The sequence below is a fragment of the Podarcis melisellensis genome (genome assembly GCF_964234715.1).
Source record: "Podarcis melisellensis genome assembly, chromosome: 3".
In the NCBI taxonomy this organism is placed as follows: Eukaryota; Metazoa; Chordata; class Lepidosauria; order Squamata; family Lacertidae; genus Podarcis; species Podarcis melisellensis.
Window position 1 is genome coordinate 34683453 of NC_138530.1, and position 12695 is coordinate 34696147.

Genomic DNA, 12695 nt, shown 5'->3' on the forward strand with positions numbered 1-12695 from the left:
CTTTCAGGACTGGTCTTATGTGGTCTCGGTGGCCACTCCCAGTCACCAGTCTAGCTGCTGCATTCTGGATTAATTGTAGTTTCTGGTTCACCTTCAAAGGTAGCCCCACGTAGAGCAGGAGATAACTAGAGCATGCACCACTCTGGCGAGACAGTCTGCAGGCAGGTAGGGTCCCAGCCTGCGTAACAGATGGAGCTGGGAGACAGCCGCCCTGGACACAGAATTAACCTGACTCTATGGACAGCTGTGAGTCCAAAATGACTCCCAAGGGCACAGTTACCACATTCAGGACCATGCGGTCCTCCACACCCGCCCGCCCCCTGTTCCCCCCAAAGCAGTACTTCAAGCTGTGATGGAGGACGTTCTATGCCTGAGGAACATCTACCACCAGCAGGTACATCAGCATGACTTAGGGATAGAACTTTGCAGCACCTATTTGCACAGGGTACTCTGTCTGCACACTGGATACCTTTGTATGCTTGTGTCCTCCCTAAACCTCAGGTGCCACCGCTGCTGCCTTTATCTCTGGCTAAGCTGGGCCAAGGGCAAAAGCATGACCTGAGTAGGATGGTAGGAAGGCAGGCAGGGAGAAACAGCAATAACGTAGTTGGAAATGTTCTGGGATCTGGAGAACTAAGGTCCAATGTCAGTCTTCCTTCAGACAGAGCAAGCTTAGATCCTTTATTTGCTTGTGCTTGCTCTTCCACACCCTCATTACACAGGATAGCAAAGAAACTGTAGTATCAGTGTACAGGACTAGTCCTGATGTTGTCCTGCTTGCCCCATACTTCAGCAAGACAAAGGTGAGCAGATTTAGAGACTCTGTGGTGCAAAATTATTTAGACTACTCCATACACAAGACATTTCAAGTGGCTGTCTCTATGCTGCCTTCTGCCCAGCTGCACAGCTTCATGCACCCTCTTCCGTTTCTCAGCAACCCAAGTCCCCTATTTTGAATTGTCTTCAAATAGATCAGGTCAAATATGATTTTCGAAAATTATAAATTACCTTCAGGTGGCATCCACACACAGTAGTCTGGGTCATCTTCTGGATATTCTGAGGACAGAGTGCGTTGAGACTGCAGAATAGATTAAAAAAAGATGCTTTGTAATTCTAACATTTCCCTTCCCTCTTTCGGCTGCACAACTTCATGCACCCCTTTAAAAAGGTTCTACTAGCACTTGTTTGAATAATAAATTATTATTACTACTAGCTTTTAATATTTGATGAATTAATGTAGTTTAATATTTTGCCCAGAGTGGCTGGGGAAACCCAGCCAGATGGGTAGGGTATAAATAATAAATTATTAATTAATTATTATTATTAAACTTGGGGAAATATCTTAGTGTGAATATCTTGAGAACATGATTTCAAATTGCTTTAGACAGATTCTATTTTATGATTGGATTGTAAACTGCTTTGAAGGGCTATTTGGGCCAAAGAATGACGTGTTAAGTTTGAAACCATTTTCCCCACTTTCTTTATGCAAACAGGGTTTTCTTAGACTTTCTAAAGAGGATGGTTTGTGACAAAAGACAAACAAGAGTTTAACAAACACAAACATCATATGGTTATACTTGATGCTAGAGTGGAGAATCTAATGTTACTTACAATAAAACAGAACGATACTGTTGGCACAAAGTACTGGAAGGTATAAGCTGCTAGAGAAAAGCATTATTGCAGCCTTGCAAATTGGGACTGACAAGCCTGCTCCCCCTACAACAGTTGTTGCCCGGCTGCATATAATTTTGTTGGTGGCAATGCCCTGCCAATGATTTCTATTAGATGAGAAAGTTAAAGCACTGCCAGGTTAGTATTAAGAAAACTCAAAATTATTTGCATTATAATTAAGTGTCTTATCTAGCAGTAATACTAGCACAGGGATGTCCAACCGGTTGACTGCGATTGACTGGTTCATCTCCAGCAGCTAGTGGTTGAATGCGGGCTCTATTTCCTTCGTATGGGGGGAAGAGAACATCTGGCCCCGCCTCCTCCTTCATTCTCATACGATCGCAAAATCTTCTGGTGAGAGACTTTTTGACGTGCCTCCCCCCAAAAAGCTAAACAATTTCGACCTGCCCCCCCAAAAAAGCTTAACAACTCTGACTTGCCTCCCTAAAAAAAAAAAGGTCAACAAATTTATTCCCTCTCCTCAAAAAGGGTAGATCACTGTCAGCTTTTTATTCTGGGAGATTGCAGTCTCTTGGGAGCTGGATGTCCCTGTACAGTGGTGCCTCGCAAGACAAAAATAATCCGTTCCGCGAGTCTCTTCGTCTAGCGGTTTTTTCGTCTTGCGAAGCAACCCTATTAGCAGCTTAGCGGCTTAGCGCTATTAGCAGCTTAGCGGCTATTAAAGGCTTAGCGGCTAAAAGGCTATTAGCGGCTTAGCGGCTTAGAAAAAGGGGGGGGAGTGAAAAAAATCTCAAGACTCGCAAGACGTTTTCGTCTTGTGAAGCAAGCCCATAGGGAAATTCGTCTTGCGAAGCGCATCGAAAAACGGAAAACCCTTTCGTCTAGCGGGTTTTTTGTCTTGCGAGGCATTCGTCTTGCGGGGCACCACTGTACTAGAACAGTATCTATCAGCCTGACATGAGACACAACGCAGAGTACTAACCACTATACGATCACGGCCTCACCAACGAACTGGACCGCTGCTGCACATGGCCAGTGAGAATAGAGAATGGTCCTCCAAGCTGCATTTGACTTGGCGGTTGACCCGCCCCCCCCCCCCCCGTCCAGCAATAGCACAAGAAGGCAACAGTGTCCCACCCCACTACTAGCAGCCTGAATACTTATGCCACACAAGTCAGGAGGACTGCACAGGTGCCAGAGAACACAGCACTAGCACTATCTTATCTTTTCTTTATCCTCTTATGGACACCATCTCCCATAAATGCCGGCATCAAGCAATTCTGTGAATGCACCAGGTAGGGAATGCAGTATGTTACAGTGCACCTTCATCCTATTTATATGCTTTAGTTCCTCCAACTCACCGTATTTGCAATGTTTGTTTTCTTATTCTTGGACTTTCCTGCTGATGTCTCAGGTGCTAGGAAAAAAATAAGAAAAACTATATTAACACTGCCAACTCTATTTAGAGAAATTATTCAAAACAAATTTCAGACAAATAAATCCCCTATGTAAAAAATAAAAATAAAATGGCCAGGGAGCTGTTAAAATTAAGCACCGCAGCTCCTTAGGCCCCACCAACAAAATGCTCACAAGCCAGAGCCAGGACAGCAAAACTGCCTTTGGGGTGTATCTCACAAAGTAAAAGTTAGCAATTTTGTTACCTGTAGCAGTGCTATATTAAACCAAGTATTGCTTGCTATTTCCCCCCTTTCTCCAGAAAATCTTGAATATTTTAGTTATGTGCCTAGCACTACAAAGCAGACATTCTAAATGTTCCTCCATTCTCCTTCTAATCTTTTAAAATACATTAATTTTTATTAGTTTTCCAAATTTTAACAAATCCATCCTACTTATTTAAATTTAATACATTTTAATCCTTCTAAATTTTGTTGTTACTTGTTTTTGAATGAAAAGTATTCATCCTTTAAGAATATGATTACTATAAAAAAACCTTTTTCTCAACTTTTAACACACTAGGAAACTTCACACAGTGATCATTTAAATAATTTCTTTATGCATTTTGCCAAAAAGAAAGTATCTCATCAGGATTATTATTTTATTTAAGCATTGTGGTTTTATTTGTTACAACAGATTAGATGTTCAGAAAACAAGCTGAAGGAACTGCTATCTTATATTGCAAGATGTTCCAAGTATTAAAATATATTTTCCCACTCCAACTGTACAAACCAACAGAATATGATTGTATCTACCAGTGCTGTCACCCATTTTTCTCTCGTACTCACCTGGCTCACCTTGTGGCTTCTTCTGTGATTTATTCAGTGGGGAGCTGCACTCTGGCGCCACTGTCTCTTTGCTCAAAGGCTCTGATTGTGGCTGAGCTCCTGTAAAAGAAAAATGGAACCCCACAGACTTAGCCAACCAGATTCTTTAATGAACACAGATTAAATCTTAACAAATTCTGACAGCTTACAATTAAACTGCCTTTATTTCTTTTAAAAAGCTGATCAATGCTATGCTATAATAGCTTTTATCCAATAAAATTAGTTTTCATATCTATCTATCTAAAAACAGGCTTACACAGCAACGAGGCTGCAAAATGCCAGAGGATCAGAAATGTTCAGAGTCCTGCTACTTCACTTGCTTTGAGCTATCAAAGCAGGTACACTGTGCTACACACAAACACAGGAGGTCTGAGCCACTCTGGGCGGCTCCCAATCAGTGTTAAAAACAGTACAGCATTACATATTAAAAACTTCCCTGAACAGGGCTGCCTTAAGATGTCTTCTGAATGTCAGGTAATTCTTTATCTCTTTGACATCTGATGGGAGGGCGTTCCACAGGGCGGGCGCCACTACCGAGAAGGCCCTCTGTCTGGTTCCCTGTAGCCTCACTTCTCGCAATGAGGGAACCGCCAGAAGGCCCTCGGCGCTGGATCTCAGTGTCCGGGCTGAACGATGGGGGTGGAGACGCTCCTTCAGGTATACAGGACCGAGGCCGTTTAGGGCTTTAAAGGTCAGCACCAACACTTTGAATCGTGCTCGGAAACGTACTGGGAGCCAGTGCAGATCTCTCAGAACCGGTGTTATGTGGTCCTGCCGGCCACTCCCAGTCACCAGTCTAGCTGCCGCATTCTGGATTAATTGCAGTTTCCGGGTCACCTTCAAAGGTAGCCCCACGTAGAGCGCGTTGCAGTAGTCCAAGCGTGAGATAACTAGAGCATGCACCACTCTGGCGAGACAGTCCGCGGGGAGGTAGGGTCTTAGCCTGCATACCAGGTGGAGCTGGTAGACAGCTGCCCTGGACACAGAGTTAACCTGCGCCTCCATGGACAGCTGTGAGTCCAAAATGACTCCCAGGCTACGCACCTGGTACTTCAGGGGCACAGTTACCCCATTCAGGACCAGGGAATCCTCCACACCTGCCCGCCTCCTGTCCCCCCAAAACAGTACTTCTGTCTTGTCAGGATTCAACCTCAATCTGTTATCTGCCATCCAACCTCCAACCGCCTCCAGGCACTCACACAGGACCTTCACCGCCTTCACTGGTTCTGATTTAAAGGAGAGGTAGAGCTGGGTGTCATCTGCATACTGATGAACACCCAGTCCAAACCCCCTGATGATCTCTCCCAGCGGCTTCATATAGATATTAAAAAGCATGGGGGAGAAGACAGAACCCTGAGGCACCCCACAAGTGAGAGCCCAGGGGTCTGAACACTCACCCCCCCACCACTTTCTGGACACGGCCCAGGAGGAAGGAGCGGAACCACTGTATGACAGCGCCCCCAGCTCCCAGCCCCTCTAGACGGTCCAGAAGGATGTTATGGTCGATGGTGTCAAAGGCCGCTGAGAGATCCAGCAGAACTAGCAAACAGCTCTCACCTTTGTCCCTAGTCCGCCGGAGATCATCAACCAGCACGACCAAGGCAGTTTCAGTCCCATGGTGAGGCCTGAATCCCGATTGGAAGGGATCCAAATGGTCCGTTTCCTCCAGGCGTGCTTGGAATTGTTCAGCAACCACCCGCTCAATCACCTTGCCCAAGAATGGCAGATTTGAGACTGGGCGATAGTTGGCCAAATTGGCCGGGTCTAAAGATGTTTTTTTAAGAAGTGGTTTAATGACCGCCTCTTTCAGCGGGTCTGGGAAGGCTCCCTCACAGAGGGAAGCATTCACCACCCTGCAAAGCCCATCGCCCAGCCCTTCCCGGCTCGCTTTTATCAGCCAGGATGGGCAAGGATCAAGGAGACAGGTGGTCGGTTTCACTCGTCCAAGCAGCCTGTCCACATCCTCGGAGGTAACAGATTGGAATTGATCCCATATAACAGGACCAGACAGAACTCTAGCACTCTCCCGCCCTGGCCCTGCTCCCACGGTGGAGTCTACCTCCTTCTGAATCTGAGCGATTTTATCTGCAAAAAACTTTGCAAAAGCATTGCAGGAGATCTTGGGGTCCCTACCAGGCCCCGGTGGTACAGGTGGTTCCGATAAACTGCGAACCACCTGAAAAAGTCTCCTGCTGCTGTTTTCTGCAGATGCAATGGAGGCGGCAAAGAAGGCCCTCTTCGCCGTCGCCATTGCCACTTGGTAGGCTCGACGTTGAGCTCTAACCCGTGTCTGGTCTGATTCAGAATGAGTTTTCCGCCACCGGCGCTCTAGCCGTCTCAACGATTGTTTCATCACCCTCAGCTCCGGGGAAAACCACGGGGCTGTCCGGGCTCCATGCAATCAGAGAGGGCACTTCTGAGCCAGACAGTCAATAGCCCTGGTTAACTCCGCATTCCAGCGTGCCACCAGGGAATCGGCTGAAAGGCCATCAACTTGGGATAAAGCATCCCCTACCACTCTCTGGAAGCCAATTGGATCCATTAAGTGGCGGGGGCGGACCATCCAAATCGGTCCCACCTCCCTGCGGAGGGGAAGGGTTGCGGAGAAGTCCAGTTGCACCAGGAAGTGATCTGACCATGGCACTTCTTTTGCATTCCCCAAAAGGTGAGGGATTAAGGCGGGAACGTAAGGGCTCTGTAAAGCCTCATAACTATATTTTGGTGTGTGAAGGTGCTGTGCCCACTAGACTGAACCTAAAATCCCCATTGCCTAAGAAATTTTACCTTGAAATTTATGCAATAATTATTCCTGTTGCTTCACTGGTCTTTGGAGATGCCTGTGAAATTTGGTACTTTGAATTTAAAAAGAGACCCTTGCAAGGAAAATATCCGTATTAAAAATGAACCTAACACTTATAAAATAGTAATGCTGCTAATATGCTAATATGCTGTTAATATGCTAATATGCTAATATGCTAATCTGAGCTCTTCATAGCCTACACCAGGCTTCATCAAACTCGGCCCTCCAGATGTTTTTGGCCTACAACTCCCATGATCCCTTGCTAGCAGGAGCAGTGGTCAGGGACGATGGGAATTGTAGTCTCAAAACATCTGGAGGGCCGAGGTTGAGGAAGCCTGGCCTACACATACCATTAGCAACTTGAACTGTTTGAGAGATTGATTAGAGCAGCCTATGGTTTCTATCATCACTAGAGACCTCTGAAATGGTCTGAAATGTTGCGATGGGGGCAGCCATTTTTGCAACCAGCCACACAGATATGTGCACTAGATGCAAGTCACAGGGGACAGTCCCAACAGCAGTGGTTAGCATACAAATGCTAGCTCCTGGCCAGCTGAGGAGGAAGGGAGCTGGTCTGAAAGACTTGTACCCAACACTCCTCTCTCCACAGGTTCTCTAGAACAATTTATCCCAAGGCCTTAAGACCATATAGCCCAAAGGAAGAAATTTACCCCATCAATGTGCACTTCTGTACTAAGCTCTTGACGTCCATACTTCTTCAAAAGAATTCAGGGCAGGGTTTTCAGAGGCACTTAAGGAAATGAACATAGCTGAACCTAACTGTTGTTGGCAGGAGTACCGTATTTTTTGCTCTATAAGACTCACTTTTTCCCTCCTAAAAAGTAAGGGGAAATGTGTGTGCGTCTTATGGAGCGAATGCAAGCTGCGCAGCTATCCCAGAAGCCAGAACAGCAAGAGGGACCGCTGCTTTCGCTGTGCAGCGATCCCTCTTGTTGTTCTGGCTTCTGAGATTCAGAATATTTTTTTTCTTGTTTTCCTCCTCCAAAAACTAGGTGCGTCTTATGGTCTGGTGCGTCTTATAGAGCGAAAAATATGGTACATATCAAGCATTCCAACAGTCCCCGTTACTGCTTTTAAGATCCTCAAAATGAAGGGGAACATAACTAGACTAACCTCTATGAACAAATTCCATTTCCTTGTTGCTGCAATCATAAGAACTGGTAGGCCGTTTATGCTGTCTAACTGTTTCTTGTGCTGGCATCTGCGTCATTGGGTTTTGTGTTCCTTGATTTACAGCTTTCATTTCTTCTTCCTCCTCCTCCTCCTCCTCCTCTTCCTCCTCCTCTGGCCCCTCATCTTTCATCTTTAATAGGTTTACAGGTATATCTGGACGCTTGACAGGCAACTTCTGTGGGGCAAACAAAAATTGCCATGAATGTAGTTGTTATATCATCTGCCACTGATATATGGAACAGAATATGCCATGCTATGAGGCAATGTGCCTTTGAACAGCAGTTATTAAGTACTTACTGAGATTGGTAGAAACATAAACAGGCTCACTAAGTAAGCCCAAAGCTGAACTGTTTCTACAATAGTTCCTACTAGTGCCCACAGAAGTGATGTGATCCAAATATCTTTGAGTGCCCATCCTAATGGATCCAACTTCTAAATAGAGCCTATCTTTTGCGATGGCTTTGAATAGACAAAATAAATGAAATCAGCAAAATGGGGAGGGAAGCAATATCCAGCTATTTCCCATTTCCCCTGACCCCCTCCCCTGCTCTCAATACTCAAAAATGTTGGGGGGCAGCAGGGGAGATGGGGCATGGTCAAAATGGCTTCCCTTCCCGTTCTGCTAAGAAGCCTTCCTGTCAGCTGAATGACACGTTTTGATACAACCCATAGCTTTTGCTTTCTTTACTTACCCCCACAGTACCAGTTTTCAGTCTGAATTTGCTTCCTCCTTTCATGGCACCAAACATGGGTAAAGTCAGCTTTTTGGGTTTGTTCTGAGTTTCCGAATCTTGACTCCCAAGCCTACAGAACATTTGGGGAGGGAGGGGAAGAGAATAAGTAAAATACACACATAGCTTTAGTATCAAATTCTGAAGGACCAGCACTAGAACTATTGCTGTGTGAGCTTTCTCTCTCTCATGTGGAGATTCCACATTTAAAAGTTCTTTCTCATTGCAAACCTCAAGGTGTGGCCTTGGGCTCGTGCAGAGACAATGAAGCTCATCAGGGACAGATAACAGAATTGCAGGCTCCCTTCTCAAACAAGAATTCCTTTCTCCCCTGCCGTTATCCATGGGGACTGAGGGTTATGTGTTGGCATTGCCATTAATCACAATTAATGCTCACCAGGGTTGTACGTCAAAATAGACTTGGAAACCAGTTCTTTGGGAAGTTCCAGTGCCAAAACCTGCCTCCCACCATCTCCATACTCCTCTGCATGTACATTTGGGTAGTCATCAGAGAACTATAGCTCAACAAGGAAAATATAAAATGATTACCACTCCATAAAACGATGACTCACTCGGATTTCAGCTCCGGCAATGAAGCCGGTGTAACAATCTTAATCAATCCTTTCAATCGCTGCTGCTCTTTCCTCAGCTCAAAAGTCCGCAAATGAAGCTTTCTACGTGTCACACTGTCTAAAGCACATCCTGATTTTATTTCCGTCATGAATTCGTCCAAAGAATCTTGCGCTGCTGAATGCGATTGTGCTAAAGGAAATACAAATACAGAAAAAATCATGCCATCCCAATTTACTTATGGTTAGTAGTGGTCCAAAATTTTAGTAGCTGACACAGAACAGATGCCCAATACAACTTTCTGAGATGAATACAATTAAGACTACAGATGTGCTTGAATTCTTTAATCTAGTAACTGTATTTGGGAAAATGCAGGGTTTATCTGTGCAAAAATTGACTTAGTATTAAACAAAAAAATGAAGGGCCTGATAAAGTTGGTTCCTTTGGCATACTGCTAGGCATGTATAACTAACTTTCAAGGACATCTCGAGGGCTGCTGATCGGAAAAGGACTTGCAAGAAGGAAGTTGAAGGTTATGCCAAAAGTGTGTTATCACTTGCCCATATTGAAACTCCTTATCCCAGAATGAAATTTGTTTTCCTTCCACTAAATGTAACATGCTTTCCACAGAACTGAATTTGAGAGTTTTAACTTGATCAGCTTCTTTAGAAAGGCAAGTATAAGGCATTTTAAATAATTTTAATCATGATGTTACACTTGGCTTAGTCTTTCATTTGTGGAAGACAGAAACAAAATACAGTGGTGCCTCGCAAGACGAAATTAATGCGTTCCGTGAGGCTCTTCGTATAGCGGTTTTTTCGTCTTGCGAAGCAAGCCCATTGACAGCTTAGCGGACTAGCGCTACAGCTGTCAAGCGGCTTCCAGCGATCAGCTGTTAAGCGGCTTATCAGCGGAACAGCTGATAAGCGGCTTAGCGGCTTAAGAAAAGGGCGAAAAAAGCAAAAAAAAACCGCGGGGGGATGCAAGATTTTTTTCGTCTTGCGAAGCAACCCCATAGGGGAATTCGTTTTACGAAGCGCCTCCAAAACGGAAAACCCTTTCGTCTAGCGGGTTTTTCGTCTTGTGAGGTGTTCGTCTTGCGGGGCACCACTGTACCCTTAATATTACAAATTAATTATGCCTTATTCTCACGCAGACAACCCCAACATTTGAATAAAGTATGTGGCCTTACTTGTCTTTGAAGATTTCAGCTTCTCTGCTATCTCAGAGAGCTCTCTTTCAGTTGCGGCTAATTTTGCACTCTACAGAGAGAGACAATTGAAAAGTGATGAGCATCTGTAATAGCTTTACAAAACTTTAAAATAAAAATGTAGCAACCTTTTGGGTTCCCAAATGCTGGCAAAGTGAAAAGCCTAGAAATACAAGGAAGTGTAGCAACAACCCAATTGTGGAATGCTCTCCCGAGGGAGGTTGACCCGGCGGCAACTTTCTTGTCTTATGGAAGTCAGGCAAAACCTTTAAAAGAAATTTAACCAGGCATTCAAAATATCTTGAAAATTTTAACTCAGTCTTTTAGCTTCGCTTTTTATCTGTCACTTTTCCACCTGCAATTGGTGTGTGCGCGCGTGTGTGTGTGTGTGTGTGTGTGTGAGAGAGAGAGAGAGAGAGAGAGAGACAACTTATGTAAAATGCGTAGAAATCTTTGGCTATACAGTGGTATGAAAGCATTTTAAATAATTGCCACTGGTTTGTTATTAAGTTTTTTTGCCACACTGAATCAAGTGTTTTCCTTCTGTGTTATTTCAGTTTAGAAGACCAAAAAATGATTCTTTCTGGACAAATGAACATGCCAACATGGCTACCCCTCTGAAATTTGATACCAGACAAGTAATGTGATAGTGGAAAGTGGTTTATATTCCTCTGCAGCAGCACTCTTATCAATGATTATTTATGAGAGCATAATTCAGGTGACAACATTTTTAAAATTTTGGCAAGATACTTTGGGTTCTATCCAACTAAATCACTGTACACACCAGACGATTTCTGAAAGTGCAATGGGACTTACCCTCGCACTCCTCCAAATCTGCACTGGGGATTCCCCATATCCTTTGGAGCAGATCTTAGGTAAGTGCAGGGGAGAGGTCAAATGCCATTGTGCTCATGGAAGTCATTCTGCGTGAACAGTGGTCAAATTGGCGACCATCCCTTCTCCTGAGCCTGGGAAAATGCTGAGGAATCTATTAGACTTTGCATCGACTTTGGAAAGAACCAGAAAGCAAAAAGCTGTCTTCCAAGTCTCTGCATGAGGTCTTCTCTACTCCAGAGTCAGGTAGGGACTCTAGGTGGCCTTCCACTGGGATTTAAGAGATATTAGAGAAACAGCAAGATGACCCTCTGATTTCTCAGCTCCACCTTCCCTGCGACCAGCTCAGAATTGAGGTGGAGGGGGGAAGCTTGCCCCTGCAGTTGTTCTGAACCCTGAAGATGCTCAGTGAACCTCCAAAACTCAACAGTAACATCAGTCAATACCCTGTATCTTGGCCTAGAGGGACAGGGTCAGCAGCAGGCACAAATTTTGACTAACTTCCACGAATCCCTGGCTGAAGTTGTTCCTACCAATGAATCAAAGGTTTCTGGCTTCTCATCGATCTTTCCTGCTTTCTTCATTCTGCTCAGACGTTTCTGTTCAATAACTCCTGTCCGATCAAGGAATGTGTCATCATCACTATCATAAAAGTCTTCCTCTTCCCAATTCTTCGCTTTTCTTTTTCGGGATACTAAGAAAGAATGAAGACAAAAATACATGAAGAAAACTGGAAAAGCTTGAAGCCAGTTACACACCTGTACTTCTGATTTAGTGACAGGTGATCTAATGCACATTTCAAAAAACAAGCAAGTATGCAAATGGACACAAAGATGTGAAGTCATCACATCCAATAGTTGTGAAAATAAAATGCAAACAGCGCATGCCAGCAATCCTTGTAGGTGAGCAAGATACAAGCATGATAGTAAGAGGTATAATAAGTTAATAAGATAAAAATGCTTAGGGTTACAACACATTTTACAGATTTAAATTCTTTCAAAGCTCTTGTCAATAAGACTATTTCCAAAAAGAATTCTGCGTGGCCAGAGCCTCTGGCTAGTCCACCTACCTGCCTCTTGCCGCAGCACACCCCTCGCATCCAGTATCCTGCAGGCTTCCAATGAACACTGGATCATTGCTTCCTTTTTCTTCCCTGTATGAATCGCCTCTGCCACAAGTTGCTTCCCCGAAGCATCATCTATAGGCAGCCTATTGAATTCAGAAGGTTACAGTTCAAGGAAAGATCAACAAATGGCCTGACATGTCTGCTCAGTGTCGGCTTGTGTACTGCTCAAAACTGTTCTTTCAAATAACCTTGGCCTCTTTGGTTATAAAACATCTCAACATTAATTATACAAGGTTTAGAATCGGAGTTGGAGGCGGCCTTCCACCCACGACCACTTATTTTGTCTCGGTCTGGATGGAGAGTTATCAAAAGTTGG

General features: G+C 44.5%; 1 protein-coding gene and 1 long non-coding RNA gene across 6 annotated transcripts in view; one reads left to right on the forward strand and one right to left on the reverse strand.

Annotated features, from left to right (window-relative positions):
- LOC309365948 overlaps window positions 1-2104 on the forward strand; it is a 15357-nt gene extending 13253 nt beyond the window's left edge. The window contains exon 4 of one of the 3 annotated variants that reach the window (XR_014166319.1): window positions 1865-2104. This is a non-coding gene — a long non-coding RNA (uncharacterized lncRNA). Of the gene's footprint in view, window positions 1-99; window positions 1003-1864 lie in introns of those variants that run through there. The other 2 variants (XR_014166320.1, XR_014166321.1) reach the window with 2 other exon arrangements.
- The window catches only part of SLC4A1AP (solute carrier family 4 member 1 adaptor protein), a 21615-nt gene that overhangs the window by 1607 nt on the left and 7313 nt on the right, over window positions 1-12695 (reverse strand). The window contains exons 5-13 of one of the 3 annotated variants that reach the window (XM_081903974.1): window positions 12323-12462; window positions 11787-11947; window positions 10402-10471; window positions 9212-9401; window positions 8601-8712; window positions 7849-8080; window positions 3876-3974; window positions 2994-3049; window positions 1009-1078 (exon numbers count right to left, since the gene is read on the reverse strand). In XM_081903974.1, the coding sequence (XP_081760100.1) occupies window positions 1009-1078; window positions 2994-3049; window positions 3876-3974; window positions 7849-8080; window positions 8601-8712; window positions 9212-9401; window positions 10402-10471; window positions 11787-11947; window positions 12323-12462 (1130 nt within the window). Of the gene's footprint in view, window positions 1-1008; window positions 1079-2993; window positions 3050-3875; window positions 3975-7848; window positions 8084-8600; window positions 8713-9211; window positions 9402-10401; window positions 10472-11786; window positions 11948-12322; window positions 12463-12695 lie in introns of all 3 variants that reach the window. The other 2 variants (XM_081903975.1, XM_081903973.1) reach the window with 2 other exon arrangements.